Source organism: Aulostomus chinensis, chromosome 15 (genome assembly GCF_037954235.1).
Source record: "Aulostomus chinensis isolate RoL2024-O1b breed Wild chromosome 15, RoL_Achi_v1.0, whole genome shotgun sequence".
Classification (NCBI taxonomy): domain Eukaryota; kingdom Metazoa; phylum Chordata; class Actinopteri; order Syngnathiformes; family Aulostomidae; genus Aulostomus; species Aulostomus chinensis.
In genome coordinates this window covers 21,145,094-21,170,298 of record NC_141334.1, presented here as the reverse complement: position 1 = coordinate 21,170,298, position 25,205 = coordinate 21,145,094, and the positions used below count along the sequence as shown (strand labels likewise).

General features: G+C 40.5%; 1 protein-coding gene across 2 annotated transcripts; it reads right to left on the bottom strand.

The window, feature by feature from the left end:
• Positions 1-1,554: 1,554 nt before the first annotated feature.
• On the bottom strand, positions 1,555-24,489 carry acer3 (alkaline ceramidase 3). 2 transcript variants are annotated; one of them, XM_086179261.1, is made up of 11 exons: positions 24,293-24,488; positions 22,361-22,471; positions 22,170-22,222; positions 19,815-19,867; positions 9,897-9,978; positions 9,791-9,826; positions 4,655-4,713; positions 4,444-4,545; positions 4,127-4,231; positions 4,008-4,053; positions 1,557-3,875 (listed from the first exon to the last, which is right to left on the bottom strand). In XM_086179261.1, exons 1-11 carry the CDS (start codon positions 24,414-24,416, stop codon positions 3,822-3,824), a joined length of 825 nt encoding a protein of 274 aa, XP_086035387.1. In that variant the 5' UTR covers positions 24,417-24,488; the 3' UTR covers positions 1,557-3,821. The 2 variants fall into 2 exon arrangements, with proteins under 2 accessions (XP_086035388.1, XP_086035387.1); XM_086179262.1 differs by lacking the exons at positions 9,897-9,978; positions 19,815-19,867 and having other exon boundaries at positions 1,555-3,875; positions 24,293-24,489.
• Positions 24,490-25,205: the final 716 nt, after the last annotated feature.

Genomic DNA, 25,205 nt, shown 5'->3' with positions numbered 1-25,205 from the left:
CTGCCAGTGTGGACCTGGAGACAGCGGAGGCCTCTGTGTCATTTTGTGGACTATGTTTGAGTTTTTTATTGTCTGCAGTGTTGTACTTTACAGGTTGTTGCTTCTGTTTAATTAGAAGTTCCCTCGAGGGCATGGGACTTTGTGCTTTGTGTGTGTGTGTGTGTGGGGGGGGGGGGGGCAATGGGGGCAAACAAACTAGGTTGTATTATCGTTGTGGTGTTGGAACTCCCTGTCTCTCTCCAATCAGTGTTTCATTGGGCTTGTGCTCTCTGTTGGTTGGGGGAGTGCAAAGGGGCTTCCTGGGGGTTTTAGAGGGAAGGGATAAGGGATAAGGGATAAGTTGACGTCTCTTTCTGTCTCGGGACGGTCTTGTTTCGGATGTTTTTGAGCTTAGCCACTTGTCGCTGATATCTTTTATTGTTCATAAAAAGCCTTAAACAGCATTTCTTTATGCCCATCTAGCAAGATATAACAATATATGCAAATTCCTGTTTCATGCTACTAAATGCAAACAGCTGCCAACCTACAGATACTTAAGCCACTCCTCTGTATCATATCAAGTACTTCCTTTCTATAATGGGTAAATGGTTTTGATGTCTAACTTGAGCACAGTTGTTGTCACTGTCGTGTGGGTATTCTACTACATGACTAGGATATGGGGGTGGCATGGCTTGGTACAGAGGCCATCTGGTACCGAAAGGTCGCTGGTTTGATCCTTACTTCCCCCAGTGAGCATGTTGAAGTACCTTGAGCAAGATACTGAGCCCCTAATTGCTCCTTATGGCCCTGCAACGGACTGGTGACCTATCCAGGGTGTACCCCACCTCTTACCCAATGTCATCTGGGATAGGCTGTAGCCCCCCCCAACACACACACACACTGCCCTTAATGGATGAGTGGTATGGAAATGTTGAAAAATGCACTCTAAAGTGCCCTCTTGGGAGACAAAAATGCTGTAAAATACCCTGTTGGGAGGTAAAACATGCTCTAAAGTGCCCTGTTGGGCGGGAACTTATTACCCTCCTCAGTGGCTAGAACACGCTGTGTGCCCTTTTTTTCTTTTCACCCCTGCCCTTCAAGAAGTCTGTGCATGCCACTGATTATCTAAGAACACAAAATACCTGAAAAAAATGCAAATATAAGCTCGCAGATGTACTTTTTAAAGTTCAAAAAAATAAATTACTAAAGGATAAGTAAATCCAAGAAATAATAAAAGTGGTACAAATACATTAATATTAGAGCTTAAAGTATACTTTGGAAAATAAACTTGAAAGTAAACAAAATTAATTAATAAATGAATTTAAAAGCACTTGCTTTTGTCAGGATATTTTAAGCTATAGAACAAGATTGGTAGCATGACAACTGAAGGTAGTTTTGTAAAATATGTTCGTGATGCTAAAGCAAGTTGAGCCAGTGGCTCAGTTTACCCAGCAGATTTGCTGTTGTCAATTGTTACTATTCGCTCCAAGGATAGCTCTTTCTACATACAGGAGTCCTGACTTGACTCTTTGACATCAATTTTAAATTCATAAAGCAAGGTAATCGCCCCTATCAAAGACACCTCATGCATGGCAGGTGCTAGTATTCCAGTAGTTTCAACATTTGTGTCATATCTGAATCAAATGGAGTTCTTAGCGAATGCTGTGTAGAACAGTAGAAGCCCTTCACAGGAACAAGTGTGTAATTGCTTTAATAGGTCAGGTCGATAGACAATGTCAGTTGACACATTTACTTGTATTTGACTATATAAGACATTGATGTAGGCTGGCAAATAACCAAAACAACTTTTACTTGCATTTTCACTTCTGGCCTCAACACATTACCATTACTTGGTAGTACATCTATATGCCTCAAAAAGATATGATCACGCTGTGGGACACATGAATGGAGGGCCAAAGATTCAGGCACCAGCAATAAATTGTTAGTCCTAACAGTAGTCAAGAGAAAGGGCACACTGCAAAAAAAGGAACATTCAAATGTTGACAAACATCAAGGCAACTTGGAGTACACTGCACTGACAACAATAAGGCACCCTTTTTGACAACTGTTCAGCTCCACTGATGAGTTATTATCCAATAACAAACTGAGAATTACACACAAGCATTCGAACAATGAAATGATTCCTCTTTTTATGAATTGCAATTATGAATGTTATAAATGCATATGAGAGCATGACTCTGCATTGGATGTGTCAGTTTTATCTCAGGAGATAGTCAACCAGACAGCAGTTAAGCAGGTCACACAAATAAGAGTATGTCTTGACAACATCGTGGTGAGTATCTTCCAGTGTCACCACTTCAGCCTGATGGTTCTGTTTGCTTTAGAGTTACATTATTTCACAGCAGAATAACATTTTTTTTAACCATTTCAAAAGAACAAGTCCAGTCCATGAGAATTGAGGCAAATATTCTATTACAGGTTGGTAGTTCATCAGTGCACAATGTGCCATGACTGTCATTTTTTTAATATAAGCTGGAGATGTAAGCCACCTTGTGGTTGTATATATGCTATGTCATGTTTCACAAGGACTCAAGTAATACACAAAATGTAGCAGGGTTGTGGGAAGATGTTTTACTGTTGAGTACCTGTAAGTGAAGAACTTTTTTAACAGTATTTCATTAAGTTCTAATTTGCAGGGTGCAATAATGTTAAAGAACTATGACATGGGATTCAGTGTAGTGACACAGGATATTAATGTGTGAGAACTGGCTGTGTCTTGTCCTCTTTCTGTGCAGTTTATCAAGGTACAATTACTCAAGAATCATCTATTCAGTCCCTTGGTCCTGTCACTGAATTTTAACCATTTGAATTATTTACTTATCCTCTGGAAAATGCTGTTTTTGATGGCAGGCTTTGCAGACTGGTAGAGTGGAGGACAGCATGAAGTGAGACTTTGCTGGCCAGAACTCACTTCTCTATCATTAGCACAGAGCTTCTGCCTTTGAATGTTTGGAGTCACTGAAAGAAAGGGAACTAAAAGTTGATGTAATTAGGTGTAACAAAACTTTAAGTGAGCATGGCACCTGGGACTTCTTTATAGAGAGACATTTATGTCCCACACATTGCACTGTTTTAAAGCAAATTTGATATTGCGGGCGCAATAAAGATATTTAGAAATTGATAAATCCATTCTATTCAAGTTTTCAAATAAAAATGCAACTTGTGGCTGAGCAAATCAGACAACTAGTTATAACTGGCTGGTAGTTACTATCGCCTAGACTGTGAAAAACTAGCACTGTTCTGAAAATAATACCAATTTCTTTGAAAAGGGAAACAGCAATATCTTGAGCTCCCTCAGATACTTGTAAAATGACTAAACCCACCAGTTAAAGATCTCAATTTGTTAATGCTAATTACAAAATACCCACAAAAATTGATCATATGCTGATAAATACACAAATGCAACTTCTGAATTAATTGTATTATTTCCCCTTTCCTATGCCTCAAAATAATAAAAATCTAAAAGTAGCATCCACAACCCTTAGATATTCAACACCCCATTGGACTACACATTATATTTGGGTTGAAAATGATCAAAAAAAGAATGAAGCTTCAACAAAATTACAGAAAATCAAATCTGCAAGATTATGATGAATATGAAACATCTTTTTATTTCCATTAAAAGTACAGTGCTATACTGTACTTAGTATATCCCCCAGTGCACAACTCAAGGGTCCCTGGGATAGCATTGTGGTGGTCACACTACACCCTGGCTGTGGGCAGAGTTCTCAAAAGTACCAGAGTTGTATTGGCAGGTCCTCGTGTGGATGGTGGCTGGATATGGCAGTCGCCGTCCATCAGCAGGTCCCTAACGCCTCATCTCAGCTTGTCTTCTGAAGGTCAATATGCAGCATGGGCCAAACTCCACATAGAAACTAATAAGAGTCCAGACATAGAAATAGAGGATAGGCTATTACATTTTCCTTCATTCGAGTCAATGTAAACTCAGAATCATATATGACGAATGAATGAATTCAATGTAAACAAAAGCTTATTGTTAGGCATACCTTTATATTTGGTCTGTACTTGAGGTAGGTTGATCTGACCTGCAAACTAATAGGAGATGAACAAATGATTTGGCTATTCTCATCACAGCTTTAATCTCCTGCTCCTGAAATCAGTTTACCTCAGCAGTATGTGCAGATAGGATCCAAGGCCAGTAAAGATGTGCCACCAGGCATGAAACTGTGTTACAACTCCAACACCACGGGGTAACATTTGTCTACTAGCTCTGAAATTTCAACAAGTGATCCATCAACTTTATTATTCATGAATATTATCTCAATGAAAAGTCACCACAAAAAGACAATCTCACACAATGATGCAATTAAACTGTTTATAAGATCATTCCTTGACAAATGTTTTCATATTAAGTCCATATACATAATGCATTAGAGATCCAAGAAAATTAATTATTTAAAGGGCACTAAACAAAATACTCACCTTAATGATTCACAGAAGATATTGTCAATGTTCCACAGCAGAAACCCTAACAAAAAGACACTTAAGGATGTGTAACATAAAGGCCTGAGCCATGGGTACACCCTTGGATTGAAACAAAAATAACAAGGCATTACAAAAATTACAAAGCATTATTATCATATTAATAAGCAGTAGTTATTTCCATTTTAAAGGTTCTTCTTGGCAAACTCACCACGAAACAATGAAGATGGATCGCATCACTAGGCAAGCAACTAAAGCCCCATACATGACCTACAAGAAGCACAATGTTTGGAACATTGATCAATATTTAAGGTCTGGAACTAATTTTATACTATATTATGTTATCCATCCATCCATTTTCTTTCGCTTATCCTGTTCAGGGTTGTGGGGGGGGCTGGAGACTATACATGCAACCTTTGGGCATGAGGTGGGGTTCACCCTGGACAGGTCACCAGTCCATCGCAGGGCCAACACATAGAGACAGACAACCATTCACACTCATAGTCACGCCTATAGTCAATTTAGAATGTCCAATCAGCCTCGTCCCCATTTGCATGTCTTTGAACTGTGGGAGGAAGCTGGAGTACCAGAGAGAACCCACGCAGGCACAGGGAGACCATCCAGACTCCCCACAGAAAGATCTCGTGCCTGAACTGGGACTCGAATTGCACCACCGTGTTGCCATGTTATGTTATGTAATTTCAATCATCATATTATCATAAATGATGAATCACAAATCATCATTTTATCATAACATGTATTAAAAAAAAGTGGCAAAACTATTAACAAATCACTTTTCCCACCGGAGTTCAAAGCAGTGACTAAAGTGCAGAGTTTCATGCAGCCTAAGATTTACATTGAGATTAATGTGAACGGCAAATTTTCTCCCAAATTTATCTTCAACATTTTTGTTTCATGATCAACTTTTTGCTAATCTTGCCTTTAGTTCTCTTAGGAGATAAGTGATCTGAAAAAGGATACTTTTCTGTCTGCTTATTAATTCATGTTGACTGCATTACTCATTTGAAGCAGAGAAATTTAAGAAGGAATGACTTTTGTCTCCTCAGGTGCTAAATAATAATCAGTGAAAAGAAACAACCAAATTGTCAAGGGCCTCAGTAGGTTATCTCCAGAGGAAGTACCTGGGAATCCAGTTTCTTATGGCACTGCCCAAACTGCTTTAACACACTCAAGTATCAAAAGATACCTTGTCATTTAATACCTAAGTAGTAAGTCTCTAACTTGTGGTTTATATTTTTTGAAAATGCTGAGGCATCAGTTGAAACAGATAAATTCAACAGCCGAGGGTCCTGGCTGGTGCTACTCCTGCTCCGCGCCGAGGGTCCAGGCGGGCGCCACTCCTGTCCCAGCGCCGAGGATTCTGGTCAGCACTACTCCTGCTCTGCCGCCGAGGGTCCTGGTGAGCATCACCCCTGTCCAAGCGGCTGCTACTCCTGCTCCACCCCGGAGGGTCCTGGCGGGCGCAACTACTGTCCCGGCGCCGAGGATCCTGGTCAGCACTACTTCTGCTCTGCTGCCAAGGGTCATGGCAGGTGCCACTCCTGTCTTGACGCCGAGGGTCCTGGTGAACATCACCCCTGTCCAAACGGCTGCTACTCCTGCTCCACTGCCGAGGGTCCTGGCTGGTGCCACACCTGTCACGGCTCTGAGGGTCCAGGCGGATGCTTCTCTTGCTCCTGACTCTCGGTGGTCTGCGCGGCCCCCGGGCCGCCCCCCTGACTCTGTCTCATTGCTCGGCCCCCGGGCCTGAAGAGTCTTTTTTAGGGCCTGAGCCTGAAGGTATTTCAGGCGAAGACCCTATTATGTTTGCTCGGCAGAGCAACACATTAGCAGCACTAAAAACACCCACTAAACAGTGTCCCAGCCCCCCCCAACACCCACGAGGCAACTGGGCCAGACGGCCCGGAGCCAGTTTTCACATCCACACCATTCAAAACCTGGTATTATGCTGTTCTTGCTGTCAATGAGCGTGCGCATAATTTGCATAAATTATTATTTTTTCCGCCGCCAAAAAACCACTTAATTTAACCCCCTAGACATGCATGAAATTCGCTGAAATTTGGCACACTTGTCCGGTCTGGCAATAAAATTTTATATTGTACAAAAAAATTATTCAAAAATTCAATAGCGCCACCTTGGGAGCCACAAAACTAAACAACACATTTGGAGCGCTATAACTCCTCCCACGAATGTCCCACAAACATGGGACCAACACCGTTGGACTCGTCTCATGAAGACGCTAAATTCCTACACTCTGACCCCTCACCTATCTAAACCAGAATGTCCACAAATTGGACAAAACTGTCAAAATGAGGACTTTTTTTTACTCCCCCAACAAAATCTATCTCCTCCTAGGCCATTAATGCTATCTCTTCCAAACTTTCACACATTAATCACACAACTGTGCTCTTCAAAAATCTTTTCAGGTTTTTATATGAATCGCTCGATTTGGATTTTACAGGCCGTCAAGGTGGGGCAGACACGTTTCACCTTACAATGGAAGTCTATGGGGAGACGGTGTCCTCTCAGGGTACATACTGTCAAGCAAACACTTCTCACGTCTACACCATACATACCACAGCTTTAAAAAACACACCACTGCATTTCTGACAAAAATCCCTACAAAAATATGGTATTATGTGTTACTTTTGACCAACGTATGCCGACTTATTCAGCTTTTACACACTACAATTCTGTTTATCCTCCTCTCTCCCCACTCTAGCACAGATCGAAGACAGTGCAGTGGGGGAGGGGTTCTTAAAGGGCCAGCTCTCAGCTCTGCTCTCACTCTCTGATCAGACTCAGGCTTCTAACTCCTGAACTACAAGGCCTACAAACTTGGCCAAGACACCGTTGGATTTGGACCGGAGTCAACGATGCAGCCTTGCCGCTTGCAGCTTGAATGTTGTTCTTGTTTTGTTGCCCTTTCCCGCCTCCTGGCTGCCCTCCACACATCCTGGTGTTGGGCTGTCTGGGAGCCAGCCCTTTTTTTGGGGGGGGGGGGGGGGGGGGGTACTGTCATCATCCCTGTCTTGTGTTTCCTGTTTTACTTTGTAGTCATGTCCTGTCTGCCTGACCTCCCTCCTGTGATTACCTCATATGTCTCACCTGGTTGATTGCACCACCTGTGTCTCGTTTTCCCTCGTGTATTTAACCTCTGTGTTTCCCCATGTCCTTGCTGGGTCATTGTACTGTTTCTGCATGTAGTTGCTGCATTGCACCATTGCTGTCTTGTCGCCACGTGTTGTGTTGTTGCCGCCTCAGTCACGAGCCGCCACTCACAGGCATCCAGGTTTCCCTGGCCTCAAGCCTCCAGGTTTCCCCAGTCTCTTATCTCAAGCCTCCAGTCTCTTTAATAAACCTCTTTTGTGCACCCTCCTTCCCCTCGTCTGCATTTGGGTCCACTTCCCCGCACCTAAGCCCCTGACACGCAGGTACAGGGAGAACATGCAAACTTCACACAGAAAGATCCTGTGCCCGAGCCGGGACTCTAACCCTTAACCTTTTTGCTGTGAGGCGACAGTGCTAACCACTGCACCACTGTGCCGTCCTGCATAGGTAATAAACGTTTTTAACCTTACCGAGCCCGGAAGACTCTCGGGGTGCTGCAACAGCTGGTTAACATTGATTCTACATTACATCATGACTTGGCTTCCCTTCAAGGGTTCAAGTGTCATTTGAAAGGGGTTGGAATCACAAATGCAGCCCAACAGTGGTCTTTTTTTCTGACAGGGGCTAAGCATGGGCCACCACTGGATAGGGTGGTGAGGCCCTATAGAAAACAGATTCTCAGATGGAGTTTTGGAATTCAAAATTTAAAAGATGTGTGATTCAATGGGTTCTACATTAAGTCAAAGGTGAAAGTTTTCCAGAAATGTGAAAATATGACGAAATAATCGTGTTGTTATAGGACATTTGTTCAAGATACTTAAATATCAACTGTAGCAGGATTGTAAAACTGTACAGTCTTGAAGTGCTGTTTTCAAAAACCACTTATACCACAAATAAATACAAATAAAATAAATAGTAACTAGTTTCTGCACTAAAAAATTGTCCTGATGTCATCTGAATCAGAAAGGGATTCCTTGTAATGCTGGTAAAATTTAATAACAATAATATTAATAATAAATTCGGATAAAAAATAAACTGTTGGCACTTAGATGAATAAAATGTGTCCTTCCTTCATGCTCACTCTGGAGTCAAAAAATAAAAAATAGATCCTTGATAGGTTAAAGCAAGCAGTGGAGTATTGCTCCCGTGGTACGCATCAGTGTTTACCTCATCTTGAAGCATGGCTACTCTAACACTGCACGGGATAGAGTGTCACCTGCTCATATTCAACTCCTATCATTTCCTGACAGCCCACTGGGGGACACAATGAAAGAGTGTGTTAGATTAAAGAGAACATGTGTAGATCTTTTGTATATGCTGAAAAAATAACCCCTATTGAAATGTAGATAGGCGGCGCGGTGGTGCATAAGTTAGCAATGTCGCCTCATAGCAAGAAGGTTCCGGGTTTGAGCCACAGCTCGAGCACAGGATCTCTCTGTGGAGTCTCCATGTTCTCCCTGTTCCTGTGTGGGTTCTCTCTGGTACTCCAGCTTCCTCCCACAGTCCAAAGCCATCAAGAGGGGACGAGGCTGATTGATGCTCTAAATTGACCGTAGGCGTAGCTGTGAATGTGAATGGTTGTCTGTCTCTATGTGTTGGCCCTATGATGGACTGGTGACCTGTCTAGGTTGTACCCCACTTCTTGCCCAAGGGCTGCTGGTATAGGCTCCAGCCCCCCGCGACCCTTAATAGGATAAGTAGTAGAAAATGGATGGATGGATGGATGAAATGCAGATAATCAGAACGTCGGTATGCTGAACTATGCTCTATGCGAATTACCATAGGACAATTTGAATTGTAAACAAAGTCAGCTAAAAGAGTAAACAAAGGCAGCTTTGTGAAACTGTTTATATGGCATGAAAAACCTGGACAACACAAAGGAAAATTCAGACTTTCTAAAGGTCTTTGTAGTTGCCTTAAATTTTTGAGCCCAGTTGTGCAATGACAAAATTCACAGTGTGATTGCAGGTTTATCATAAGGAAGAGATTTTTATATTACAACTTAAAAAAAGGAGTTAAAATGTCTTTAAATGTGGCGTTATGCATTTTTGCACTGTTTGAAAAGCTGCTGTTTACTTAGCAGCATGCATCAGACTCAAGAGCTGCACCCTAACCTCGCAAGTCCAGTGTTAACCAAGCCAGCAAAGACTAGGAACACTGAGCCAAAAAGCAAACAATGAGCAGGGTGAATATAACTGAACAATCACACACTAACCTGGTGAAACACTGGCTCCTTCCACTGTAAGTATACCTAGAGAAATAGAAAATATAATTGTTATCTTTTAGTAGCAACAGGGCCCAAAGTCATACAATTTACTCACCACAGTGACTGAGACACTGAAGACTAATAATAAGGCAATAGGAAATAAACTGATGTTATTCTCCTGTTTGAAGCACTCGTACCTGAAAAAGAAAAAAAAAAGATGTGTTTTTACATCTTCAGCTTGAGTAAGCATAATGCTGAACTAAAATGACACTTGCCGAGAGGTCTAAGCAGGGCAACTGTCTGACACACTGTGTCAAAATTAACTCACAAAATTCCATACTACCTTTTATTTCTGTATTACAATTACAAGCCTCACATTTTTGGTCACATCTTTATGCTGCAACCAGACCCCTAGACTGGGATGTAACAGCATTGCACACAAACGGATAAACGGACTGTTTTGAATGAAAAGGAAAGGTGAGTTTTACAAAATGGAAAACTAACCACATCTTACTCACTCTCTGCAGTAGCCAAAGATGAGCATGTGCAGGCAATATTAATTAGGATTGGACCACAGAACCCCCCCCCCCCCCCCACCTCCAAAAACAAACACATACACACACACACACACATATACAATATACAAACACACAGGGGAAGGGTGGATGCCTTCATTGTTGGTCTGCTACTGAGAAAAGCTTGTACCTCACATAGCGTTGTACACAGATCTTCCCAATCACCTTTGAGGTTTAGCTGAGGACCTTCCCCTAGGAGCAAATAAGCCTCCCAGACTCCTCCATGATGGACTCCAGCTGTGGAATGAGATGTCTCTGCATATGCGGAAAGCTATAAGACATCTCATCTCCCTTATGGATCTCAGAATGATTCCCTTTCTCAAATGACTTTTTCAACTTTCGATCAACACCATTAATATTAGTACCATTTTCTAAGCACAGTTCTTTGACTTGCCTTGCTATGAAGCGGCATAAGGCATTTAAAAGGAAATATTTATGCTGTTACTTCATATGACTGGTTCTTGAAGTTAAGCATGTAAATATAACTCTACTTCTTTTCACATGAGCTCTTCCACATTTTACATCAAATAGACCAAAACAATCAATTCCCTCTGAGAGAAATGGTGGCTCATCAGGATATATCCTTCTCAGTGACAGATCTGTAAATTGCTGGCTGCTTGGGGCTCCTTGTAATTGTTGACAAACAGTAAAACACATTTTGCCAAGAGTTTTCTTTTGGACACTGCAACTTGAGTGACCCAATACTTATGTCATATTTGAAATCATGGGATTTCTATTACTGTGACCAAATTCCTGATGCACTCGTCCACAGATGATGTCAGAGATGTGTTGGTCTAAAGCCAGAATGACTGGATGCTTTGACTCTTCTGACATGACAGTCCGACTAAGCTGTCCTCCAACCCTTTAAAGTTTTTCATCAAGCACTGGATTAAGTTAGTAAATTTTGCCTGTCTGTTTTACATTGTTCCCTTTGCAGACTTGAAAACTCCTCAGGAAATCTTTTTGACTGACCAGAACTGATTATTTGAAGCTCAGCTTGTTTTCGCTCCTCCAAGGTCCTTGACATTCTGATTGTCCCCTTTGATCTTCTATTTCATGTCAAGTGAGCAAGTAACTGGCTTCTTTTCTCTTTGTCTGCAAATGTGGGAGTTAATTTGAATTTTAAAATCCAACCATTAACCTCTTTTAAATTATACCAGGATGAGGTATTACTGATCAACGCATTCACTATGTCTGTCTCTTATTTGGAGGAAATAGCATTAAAGAGACCATGCTTTGACCTCAGGATCATCCTTCTCTTGAGGTTCTTTTCAGCCATATGGATTTGAAGGTTTTTGGGAAATTTTGTCATGAGGAATACCACTTTCTTCTCACAGTAATGTGAAAAATGTGTAACCCAATTTTTCACAGAGTTTTGTCGAACTCGCCGACAGCTAGCATGTTATTGTTTGAGTCTCTTAAGCCAACAACAATTTAGCACACTAAAAGCAGAGAATATAATGGACATTAGTGGCTGATATTGGCAATAAAATTACAAGTGTGTTATGTTCCCTTTTTTGCATAAACCATCACTATATGGGTAAACTAGGTTTAGAAATAGCTTTGGTAGCCACAGCTAATGCCACTACCATTTATCTCAGCACTGAGCCAGGTTTCAGGCTTGGAGTTTAGACCAGACATGGTCACGTCGCTTCTTTTTCGCAGTTATGGTTTGGACCAAAAACTCCAACAACAGAGATGTATGTTTTGCAGTGGTACCTTCATGTGTGTGCTTTTCAAGGAGGCTCGCAGTTAATTAAAAATGGCACTGGCACTGTAGTGAATGATAGTTTAGTGTGTTGTTACATCAAAGAGTGAGCAGACAACATTTTTTTCCCATCAGTTAATAAAGATGTATACACAGGCAAATGAATAGATTATGGAGCTGTAAGGTGAAAAGAGAAGGAAAATAAGGCAGAATAAATCCCAGTTAGTGCAGCTTTTTCTTTTAAGTAGGGCTGACAAGCTGTTGCACTGGGGGTACACTTGTTTCTGTGGGAGCATTAGCACTTCCTTTGGTATATTTGCAGAACTCTCTATATCACTGGTCGATTATATTGTTTTTCAAAACATGGATGAATGAAATGGCGGCACGGTGGTGCAGTGGTTAGCACTATTGCCTCACAGTAAGAAGGTTCAGGGTTCGTGTTCCGGCTCGGGCACGGGATCTTTCTGTGTGAGTCTCCATGTTCTCCCTGTTCCTGCGTGGGTTCTCTGCGGGTACTCTGGCTTCTTCCCACCATCCAAAGACATGGAATTGGGGACTAAGCTAAATGGATACTCTAAATAGACCGTAGGTATGAACGTGAGAGTGAATGGTTGTTTGTGTTGACCCTGCGATGGACTGGTGACCTGTCCAGGGTGTACCCCGCCTCCTGCCTCTAACCGCTGGGATAGGCTCCAGCCCCCCCGCGACCCTTAACAGGAATAAATGGATGAATGAAATCTGTCAATGCATCTCATATTGTGGAAAAGTAATGAAAAATGAAAAAATGTGATTTATTATTGTTTTATCATGGTATATTTTGAACTTGAATTCACTGTATGTTAAAACCCTCTTAAGTTACCTTTTCTGTTTTAGTGGTGGCAAAATTCAGTTTGCCCGCGTCCACATCCTTGATCCTAAAAGATGCTGCTTGAGTGGAAGTGGGCTCTGACATATTTGATGAACTTTTGAAGTCGTCTCAGGTGTCATTTGTGGCCTTCACTGAAGAGTACAATGGTAAGTAATAGGAGCCTCATATTTCAATCAAAAATAATAGTTTATTGTAATCCTTTATAGTTAGTGGATTTGTTACGATTTGTGAGCTGATTTCTGTAACACAAGGCTGTGTGTGTTCTTAGACAACAGTGTTGAGAGGACATCTTCAGAGGCTGGGTCTTCCTCAGAGGGCTTATCTTCAGCAGAATGGTCACCCTCAAGTGAATCTGAGGGGTCATCATCGAATTCAGACTCAAAAATAATACTAGAGTTTACAAAAGCCTGGAAAAAACGGCTGATTGAAGGACCCACTGCAACACTGCAAGGGATGTAAGTATCTTTTGAACCAGAGTATAAGATATTTTAAAGCAATTCTGACTTTTCTTGCATTTCCCACATCCATCCATCCATCCATCCATTGTCTGACGCTTATTCCTATTAGGGGTTGCAGGAGGGCTGGAGCCTATCCCAGCGTCAAGCGGCGAGAGGCAGCAGGCACAGGGTGAACATGCAAACTCCACACAGAAAGATCCCGTGCCCGAGCTGGGACTCAAACTCAGAACCTTCTTGCTGTGAGGCGACAGTGCTAACCACTACACGGTGCAGCCCATTTCGCACATCACTTGGTAAAATTTGAACATCAACAACCCCATCTCTTCCTCCTGCATCTCCACAGTGCCCTTCTACAATTCTACAATTCATTTAGCAGACGCTTTTATCAAAAGCGACATCAGAGAGGTGAAACAATACAAGCAAGAACCTATTCAGGAGAAATTAAACATGTTAAGTTCCAAGAAGCAACGTTTAAGCCTGACAGGATATAGAAGCCAATAGGCAGTAGCATAGAGTAATCATTAGCATTAGTCATAAGAGTACATTAAAACTTTTCCCCCTCATTCATTCATCCATTCATTCATCCATCAAGTGCTGGGTAAAGAGCTGGGTCCTGAGTCTTTCCCTCGTGGATGTATTACTCGAACTTTATACAGTGTCTGAGGTGGAGCCCTGTTCATTCTTATGAATGGGTCTCAGCGGAGCAGGAAGCCAAAAATGCTGGATTTCCTTGTGCCATGGTGGCTGAAAAATACCCAGATCTTTGGAGTTTCCTGGCCCATAGAGCAGGAGCACAACCGTCCCCCTCAACTGCAAATGTCTCAGCTCTCTTATTCCTAAAGCCTAGAATATAATTCTGTATTGGGTTTTGGGTGAATTTTACAACCTGGAAAACAAAGATTGAAGTAAGGGCTGTTTAGGTGTTTGTACTGGGAAGTTTCTATACACCTAAAAAAAAAAAATCATCATCTGATTTACAGACATCTCTTTCCCAATGTAAGTCTATGGGGAACAAGTCTTTTAACGCCATAATTGTGGTGACTTTTGTATGAGGAGCAGAAGAAGGCATCAGCTGCATTTTAAGTCTGTTAAAAAAAAATTATAAAAGCTTTTGGCTATATATATATATATATATATATATATATATATATATATATATATATATATATATATATATATATATATATATATATTGCCAAAAGCTTTCTTCTGTGTGTGTGTGTTCACTTGCTACTCTGGTCTCACTGCTTCTCTCTGTGTCCACTTACTGTTCTGAATCCTCTGAGTAAATTTCCTGTTTGTGGTAGACTGACTGGACAGAGAAGAGTGCTAATATCAGATCCTTTTCTTAAGTAAAAGCACTAATACTACAATGTAAAAAACCTAAGTATAATTAAAAATCTTGCATGTAATTGTTCCCTTTTTTGAAAAATCAACATTTTTTTATTGCTTTTGTTGTACATAAATGGCTCTCTTATCCGTGTTTTTTGATTATTAAATACAGACACACTAACTCATAAGACGTGAAAAAAAAGAAGCATGTTGGTGAACCAATCCCCTATGGGACACTGTTTGTACTTCAGTTAAAAGTAAAGTAAAAACAGTAAAAGACAAAGTACAGTCAAAATAAAGTTACTTTACTTCGTACTTTTAGTTACCATTTCATAGTTGTCCGTTTAAGAGACTTGTCTTAGTTTCGTTTTTGTCCAGTACCATTACTCTTAAATAAAGCAGAAGTAACATAATTGAAAAAAATGGAAAATGCGCAATACTTCTCATCCAACTACTCGATTAATGGCCAGAACAATTTATAGATTACTCGATTACTAATAGAATCGTTAACTGCAGACCTACTGAATACCAAAGCATAAAAACATTTAAAAAAAACAGTAAAATAAGCACAAAACACAAAAGAGGAACATCTTGAGGACAAATGTGTAGTGTAGCAAAAAAAAAAAAAATCACCCATATAGCTCTGACAAGAGAAACAAAAAAACAACTCATTTCCCTTTAATCCTGGAGTATTTAAAAGTATTTAAAAACACATGAGTAGGAAAAGTAAGAGGAAAAATTTTATACCATGTGGGGTCACAAATAAAATTTAATTTAGATCTTTTTGTCAGACAAACTGGAAAACATACACTGATGATTACATATTCAGTATCTTTTTTAACCCATCTACTTTTACCTATTTAGGGGTCCAAGCCTGAAGGGCTGGGAGCGACTGGTACTTGAAACATGATGGAAATTGCTGACTTTTATTCTTTTTAAATTATTCCATCACTAAATGTGATACTGCAGCCCAAACTGTAAGAGCTATGGACAGTACCTATCATGAATGGCAGCATAGCCTGTGGTGCCAGAATTTACACATGCCTACCACTAGGTGGTGTTTAAATCAAGGTAAAATTGTTTTTGATCATAGCTCCCAAGTAGATGTCACAAAATTCAAAACCTTATATCCAAATGTTCCCAGGAGTGAGCTCAATCTCCTCAGATAGGATAGGCCATGCCCATTTTCACTTGTGATTTTTCCTGCAAAATCGCAAAACTGTTTCACAATCCTCCCAGACAATATGTTCAATAAAATGACAGATGGACATACGGAAAAGTCATAGCCTATCTGCTTCCTCTACACTGCATTCACAACAGGAAGTATTGTATCTCTCTCTCTCTCTCTCTCTCTCTCTCTATATATATATATATAGAGAGAGAGAGAGAGAGAGAGAGAGAAAATTGCACACATAATGCAATTATACCATTGATAAAAATTATCAAAATATTTTTTTTGTTATCCTTGACCACAGTGCCTGTGCAATATCTACCACTCAGCACCATAATTTAAATTATATTATTATCAATTACATTATAAATTAGTATTACCTAATTCCAACCATCCAACCATCCATCCACCGCTTATCCTGTCAAGGGTTGTGAGGGGGCCGGGGGGGGGGGGGGGTGCTGTAGCCTACCTAAGCTGCCTTCGGGCAAGAGCCGGGGTACATCCGAAGGTTGCTCCAAACTGATGATACAGTAGCTCTGACTACGCCGGACCGAACCAACCATCCCACAGCTATATCTGCATACAGTGTAATGGAAGAAATCGGCTCTGATCTAATCAAAGCAGCAAAACAGCTAAAACGTGGTTTTGGTGCCAATACTGATGGCTTGCTGAAAAACACAGAGGTTAGAGAGAAGAGGGATATGCTTGACAATCTCCATGAAGCTTTCCACTTGGTAGTTAGGGTTGGCTTAGGCTAGCTATACGGATAGGATTTCCCATGATGCACTGGGGTTCTCCTCCTCTCTGTCCACTCAATCCTCCTGTACTTGGAGCCTTTGTGCTTCCCAGATCCCTGACTAATGCTGCTGCTGGAGGAAGCTACAGATCTTTAGAGGCTCAAGGTACCACCCTTAGCATCAGTATTAGTCTTGGCACGGGACGTATTCATATCAGTATTGTCAATACTGTAGTACCATTAGCATCAGCATTTGATTTGAATTGTGTTAGCTTCCAAAAAAATGTTCTTTGCTACCATATAATTGCTCATATTATGCTTGAATTGATTGTTTGTTTTGAACCTGTAGATGTGATCATTGTTACTGTTAATGTTTGCCGTTCTCCTTACAGCCCGTTCACATTCTCATTGCTCCATCGTTCTCTCCCTCTTTTTCTGTCCTTCTCTTTCCTTCTGTATATCTGTCTTTCTCTGCTCGACATTCCTGCCTGTAAAAAGGAAGGTTTTTGTCACCGCTGTTGCAGGATGTGTTTGCTCATGGAGAATTGTTGGGTGTAAATTCATTGAAGGAGTGTGGTGCTAGACCTACACTACTTGTAATGACATGGTGATTTAACACATTTTCATCCCAGAAATGAATTTGATGTGATCTTCTTGTCAAATGAGGTAGGCCCACGTTTATATCCTGCTGAAAGAACTCTAAAATGTTTACTGTAGATTTCTCATCTAGCCTACATAGCAAGAAGGTTCCTGGTTCGAGCCCCAGCTGGAGCATAGTATCTTTCCATGCTTGCATGGGTTCTCTCTGGGTACTCTGGCTTCCTCCCACAGTCCAAAAACATGCAAGAGGGGACTAGGTTAATTGACTAGGTAAACTGACCGTTGGCGTGGCTCTGAGTGTGAATGGTTATCTGTCTGTATGTGTTGGCCCTGGGAACAACCTGTCCAGGGTGTACCGTGCCTCTCGCCTGAAGGCTGCTGAGATAGGCTGGATGGATAAATCATTGTTTTATTCAGAGTTGTAAAATGGTTGTGATAAAAACAGTTGCAGCAGGCTTGCTGGCATTCCTTGCTATAAGAGTTTTACTGCATTCCCATTCTGACCTTTTCCTGACAGTATAGGTACATTACAGTGTTCTGTTCCATCATCTTGCATAATATTCTGCCATTTTATCAGTGAAAGTTGACAAATGGTGTGTGTATGTGTGTGTGTGTGTGTGTGTGTGTGTGTGAGAGAGAGAGAGAGAGGGAGAGAAGGAGAGAAAGAGAATTTTTTGGGATCAACCCTCCTTTGTGTCCTTTGTGAACTTTGTGATGTTTTAACTCTGTCAGTGAATAGGATGTTGCTCTTGCTGCTGTGGCAAATATCTAATGGGTATAATGATTTTTTTTTTGGCCTACCAAACTAATTTCACCACCAGCTACTGCTGATGCTAGCCCTCTTTGATTCACTCATATTAACAAAAAACAACTGTGAGGGAGCAACAAAACTTTAATTAACATTCACTATGGTGGTGCAGTGGTTAGCACTGCCTCACAGCAAGAAGGTTCCGAGTTCGAGCCCCAGCTTGAACACAGGATCTTTCTGTGTGAAGTTTGCATGTTCTCCCAATGCCTGTGTGGGTTCTCTCTGGGTACTCTGGCTTCCTCCCACAGTCCAAAGACATGCAAGAGGGGACTAGGTTCACTCTAGGGGACTAGGGACACTCTAAATTGACTGTAAGAGCAAATGGTTGTCTGTCTATATGTGTTGGCCCTACGACTGGCGACCCGTACAGATGTACCCTGCCTCTTGCCCTCACCCTTTAACAGGATAAGCAGTGGAAAACGGATGGATGGATCAAGCATCCACCACAATCCACATCATCATCAGTCATTCTCATCCCACAGCTTCAGCATTTTACTTTACAGACATGTGATCTCTCTGCAGCTTTAACTTCAGTATCAACAATTAGTGCTCCGTCTGTTTTTCTCTGCCGTGCAAACACAATAGGGTCTTTGCCTGAAGTACCTTCTGGCTCAGGCCCTAATAATTAAATGATAGGCAACCACGATATGCACAAGGTTCTGCTATAATATTCAAACTAGGCTAGGGCAATATGGACTAAAAACTTAAATCTCTGATTTTTTCACAAATAATTTGATTCACAATTTTTTTCCCGTGGGTAAATGATTCCACCACAGTAAGCTGTTTTTAGTGGGAGTTTGTTGGTTATAGTATAGCAGTCGTGTTCCCTTCGCAGAGTGGCATTTCTCCCACTTGGCTGGATGCCTCTGTTTTAGATGCTGTAATAAGTTCATTGTGCTGCTGCCTTTTGGTCTTCTGTCACCGCAAAACCCAAAACACTGACGATGCACCGGCGAGAAAGAACACAGAGGAGGCAACGTTGGTGCTGCGAAAGATGGCAGAAGCGGCTAGGCTAGGCTAGGCTAGGCTAACCACTACACCGTATAAACCAGCGGTGCCAAGCATTTTTCTTGCCAACGTCCGCTGCCTAGTCTTCTTCTTCTACTCCTCTACACTTCTTAGAAACAAACATCTCGCTCTTGTTAGCCATGTTGCTGCTATGTGCGCCCAATAAACAAGGAGGAGGGGTGAGGGGTAGTGATGGGCAGATAGATAGAAATATTGATAGTAACGACACCAAGTTGGTATCAGTATTAGATCGATACTAGCCTGGTGAGATTGACTCTTTACGTTCCGCTCTTGTTTGCAATGCTGCGGTTTCGGCAAAGAGGAAACAGCCAGGTTTGGTTTGGTTATTTTTTGCATCACACATAAATAGATAAATTAACTCTTCCGACTGAAACGGAAAGGAATTTTACAAAATGGCAAACAGCGTTTAACAGAAAACAGAAAAAATAACGACATCCTATTCTTTGTCTGCCACAACAACAACTAAAGTTGAGCAGGTGATGGTGATATTAAGTGGGATTAGACCAAGGATACCCCCAACCCTGACAGACACACTCACAAACACACAGCGGTGACTGAATGACAGTCAATCCAAAAATGCAACCCTTGCTTCTACAATTCAAATCTAGCACACACAGCAATAGATGTGGTTTGCTGAAATTTATGAAGTGATCAGTAACAGATACATTTTAGATGACACAAAAGTGTAGTTACACTCTCTGTCTAGACTACTTTAACAGCAGTAAATCCAACAGCTGGAGCCACTTACAAACAATAGACGAAGATGCATGTGCTGTAAATCATTGGCAACTCATCCAGTAACTGCAATTACAATAAAGAGAAAATACAAATTAATACAGGATAAATACATTTTTTTAACCAAAAATGACTTTTCCAGGACTGAGAGGAAAATTTTCATGACCACACATTCTCTGAAACATGTTTTCACCTGAAAACTGTAAACATGGATATCAACTACACCAGAGTATATTCAACTGAAATCAATGAGCTACATGGTATGATATATTACAAACATGTACTATTCTTCTCTATCAATCATCACTGAACCACATACACTCATATTTATCGATACTATTTATGGGTATTTATGATCTGCAGAATATTTACATTACAAAATATTGTCAAGTTTTTCACTTATTTCCAAAACATTTTGAAAAGTCCATCATTTATTTATTTTCCTGTATTATTGCTTCATCATAATCAGATCCAAATATTGAGCATGAACTCACCTGTTCAACATGTAGACAAGTAATATTTTCAACTGCTTTGTCTGCAGGTCATAAGATAGCTGCCATATGCCACCCAACAGTTTAACTTACTTTGGTACAAGTCTTAAAATGTGGCAAACATTTGTAAGCCTCTGTTCACTGAGAAATAGAACTGGCACTGACTGGTGTTTTTTTTATTGCTTCACATCACTCTGGAATATTATTTATTTTATTGACATTATAGATGTTTTTCTGGTGTGATACATTATTTTGTGGATACAGTGACTTTGCAGTTGTAAACTTTGCTTTTGCTGCTCTACAAATATTGGTTAATATATGTATAATATCTAATTGAATTGCTATTTATCTCCCACAGGAATACACACTGATGACAAAATTTCTTCAATCATAATATATACATACATATATATGTAAATTTGGATATAGAAAAGAAATTTACAAAAAAACAACAAAAAAAACAACATAACCTGGAATAAATTAAAACAGATTTCACATGGATTGTGCTACCAAAAATAAAAATTTCACATGAAACATTAGCTAATTTTTTTGAGTGACAACATGTTTTAAGTAAGGCAAAAAAAATGGCATCGGTGATATTTTTAACTTAGCATGTCATGCCCTCAGGACACATTAATTTAGACACATTACTTCAAGTAAGCTGTCTAGAGGAAATTTTTTTTTTTTTACATTTCAAAACTGGTCACCATTCTCTTCAAATGTTTGGGATAACAGCAAAGAGTGAAACTCCAGCAGTATTGGTGGACTAAAAACTTCACCCTAACTTCCATCAGTATGAAGGTGAAGGTGAAAAGATAGTGACTGAATTTTCATTTTGGGGTGGAATATCCCTTAAAAGGTCTGTTGTGCTCATTTCTCTTGACAAACATTTCCCAAATCAACAATTACTTTGTCCATGCAGTCCATCCATCCATTGTCTTCTTAAGGGTTGCGGGGGGCTGGAGCCTATCCCAGTGGCTACGGGCGAGAGGTGGGGTTCACCCTGGACAGGTCACCAGTCCATCGCAGGGCCAACACATATAGACAGACAACCATTCACACTCACATTCATACCTACAGTCAATTTAGAGTATCAATCAGCCTAGTCCCCAATTGCATGTCTTTGGACAGTGGGAAGAAGCCGGAGTACCCGGAGAGAACCCATGCAGGCACAGGGAGAACATGGAGACTCTACACAGAAAGACCCCGTGCCCGAGCTCAGAACCTTCTTGCTGTGAGGCGACAGTGCTAATCACTGCACCACCTTGCTGCCTCTTGTTCATGCAGTGTTTAAAAGAAATTTTTATGTTACAAAGACCCAGTCAAATTATCTCATTATGCAGGGTTTCTCCCAAAAATCTTTTTAGTTAAGGTGGTGGGGTGTAATAAACACAAAATATTAAAAAAAACTATTATATTAAATTGAGGAAGAGGAAGAAGAAGAAGGACTGGTTGACTATCCAACTTCCAGATTAACGTCTTCCCAAAAAGTTTTATTCTTCTTTTTTCCCGGATGTTGGTGAAAGCTGACAGACAGCGACATAGCACAATGACGTTCAATCAGCAAATGCTGCTGTTCGGACAAATCCCATGATTCGGAGGCATACCACATAGACCAACTGTATTTAAGGATTTTTAACACTAATTCTTTTCCAATTCACAACACATTTTTTAATGCCTTCTGGTGAGAAGTGAGACTGCCGTTGGTCATGGTTTGGAATGAAAGGAAGAAAGCAGGACAGAATAACACGGGCAATATTGTTAGACGTTAGTTAAGGCAGCAGGCGTTTGTTGCTTAGGCGGCTGCCTGAGCTGTAAAATGCTGCAGGAAACCCTGTTATGTATACACAGGTATCATCATATTTCACTTGGCTCACCTGCATCTCATAAAGCAGAGTCATGTGGAAGCACCAGGACCCAACACCAACAGCTGGGCAACACACAAACACAAATACAAATTACAGAAGTTCTTAAAGCAGAAAATGTGACTATAATATGATGTCAGAGCAGAACAAAGTAGATATAATTTAAGCACTGCAACTAGATTTTGTGATTTCAATAGGCTGACCTGCCAGTCCCAGAAAAGAGCAAATGTGTCGAAACTCAAGGCCAGCACGAAATGTCTGGATGGCCCCACAAATGGGAGGAATAATCATAATGAGGTTGCTAACAGTGTTCCCTGTGGAAAAAAAACAACACATATTAGATCCAGATAGACAGCGAGACAGAGAGAAAGACACACACACACACACACACACACACACACACAAACTGCTTTGCCTGCTGTCCTAGCAAGTGAATTCTCTTTGCCAGTACTTCCAGTACTGATTTACTTTGCATTATAGCCACTTTCAAGACAAACAGTTGTAATACAGTCGTAATACATAATTAAAGTCCTGGTTAGAATAGGTGACTCCACCCATCACTTACGTAGTGTTTGATTATTAAAAATAAGCTTAAAAACATGTATTAATTGACTGAGATAGCTGAGAAAACCTGGTGTGTAGAGTTGAACAAAGCTTAGACCGCTCTCTTTGAGTTGTCTGACCTGCAAAATAAAAAAAAACAACCCTGAACTTGTGTCAGTTCTAATTTAATTCTTCTTCTCCCAGGCAATTGCAGTCTGGGGTAAGCCTAGTAAGACTGATTTCAACAGTGATCATAATCATATTCATTTTTGTGTGATGATGTGCAAACATAATTCAGTGTGCAAAAATCCAACAGACCTACCAGGATGTAAACTTGTCTAGAAACTAATTCTAGTATATTTATAATATACTTATAATTTCCCAATCAACACATTCACCCCCTACCTGCAGGTATCTGATAACAGCAGATGAGCGTTGGACTGTGCTTATTGATAAGTAATAAATGACATAAACACAAAATTGACAAAAAAAACCCCAACAAACTCCATATATTAGTTTTGCATGTTGCAAATGACAGCAAACTGTGAAAAGACAACAACCCTTTAAGAAAAATTTTGTATGGCCATATCTGCTTAGCGCTATCGCGCTAGTCATTTGTGTACAAACAAGCTTCACCTGTCAGTAACAGAAATATGCAGCATTCAGTCCAGTGCAAATGTTTAGAATCATTTCAAAAAATTACTGGAACAAAAAATTTTCCTGTAATTTAGTGAAAGACAAGAGAACCTCTTATGATAGCAATTAGGAATACATAACTTCATGAAAACAAACTAAGCTGAGTCAAGGAGGAATCACTTGAAAAAAATAGAGGAACACTTGAGATAAGAGTTCTAGGGAGGAGAAAACCATGCACAATTGCTAGCAGGTTATGATAGAAAAAGCTTTTCTCTAGTAAGGAGAACTTCTGGGGAACTTAACTAAACAATAACCTTGCCTACTTTCATTAATCTAAATTGGTCAAAAGAACTATTATTTTAAGTTATCAAGGGGAATCATTTATCCAGTGCAGCTTTGTTACATTATATGTTTGACTATTTCCGCGTGATGTTCTGGAACCAGCCACTGAAGCTAACTATGTTTACATCTAAGATATGAAGAACCAGTTGTGGTGGACCAGGTAGTATGAAGGAATGTTTTTGTTTTTTAAAATCAACTCTCAAGATGTGTCTGTCTATGTCTTGGACGACGAATGCACCGTGTGGCGGAAGACATTTAAGTTCGATAGCAGCGGTAATGTGGACAACAGTACATTGACGTGTGTTTGTGACAACTTTGGCTAACAGTCGTTTCTCTGTATGATGTGATAACCTTCAACGGGATGCAAAAAAAAAAAAAAAAATCGAAACCGGTGAGGTCTCGTCCGAAGCACCAGCTGCTATTAAACCGTGTAAGCTAACATTTACCGAGTACAAACCAGCTGAAAACAGTCGAGCTAGGAAGACGATATAAACTCAATGTCAGGTTTTTAGGATTAATTCCCATTTCACGTTGACGCCACTTGGCGAGCGAATCCTCAAAACCTAACAAGAATAAACCCAGTGCTTTGACGAGCACTTGAAAATGCAACTTACAGAATTCCGCTATGTAGACGGAGACGACATAATTTTCTTCACACCAGTCAAGTGTTGAGGTCGGCTGCCCCCAGTATCCTTGCCTGTCCAGCGAGGGTGCCATGATGGAAAAGGAGGATGTCATGATGGTGCACGAACGGATTTGTAGTCCAATCACAGCTCGAGCGTGTGCGGCGCGAGCACGCCTTGATACCTCCTCCTCCTCGCTCGCTGTGCAAACACACGCACAGCAGAACTGTGGTTTTATTTACGTTATTTAGCAGGACAAAAGGCTAACTGTAGTAGCTGTTAACCTAAACTAAAAACGTCATGTTATAATTGAAATACAAAAAAAAAAATGCAAGTTTAAATAGCTGTTTTATATCAGTGACTCTAAGTAGCATAGTGTTCCCTAAAGTGCTACCAATAATTAAAACAATGAACAGATTACAACATCCCAAAGAGGCCTACATTTATAATCAATATTACTATTAATAGTGACAAGGGCCCCAACTGGATATTTGTTGTGAGAATGTTCTGGGAATATTACTTGCAATGTTCTGATGCTTTTGGCAGGAAGATTTTCTCCCAGAGAACTCTTCCAACACCTGCGTTTTCAATATGCATAGCTGTGATTAGACTACATTAAGGTCACATTTGTGCATAATGTTCTAATTCGGTAATAATGAGTAATGCCCGACAAATATAAGTATGACTGGTTATGAATGTCAGGCACAGATGTCCTCGGGGGAGCTGACTCAAACTCATCTCACAGCAAACATTGTAACATCTGTCAGGGATGTCCATTAAAGTGGTTTCTTGAGTCTGACAAATTCCTTCATCGACAAAATTCCTCCACAGTATGAATGTTGAAGGTGGTGACACAGAATTCAATTAATTTAGGTTTTCAGGTCTAGCTGATTCTAGAGAAAAG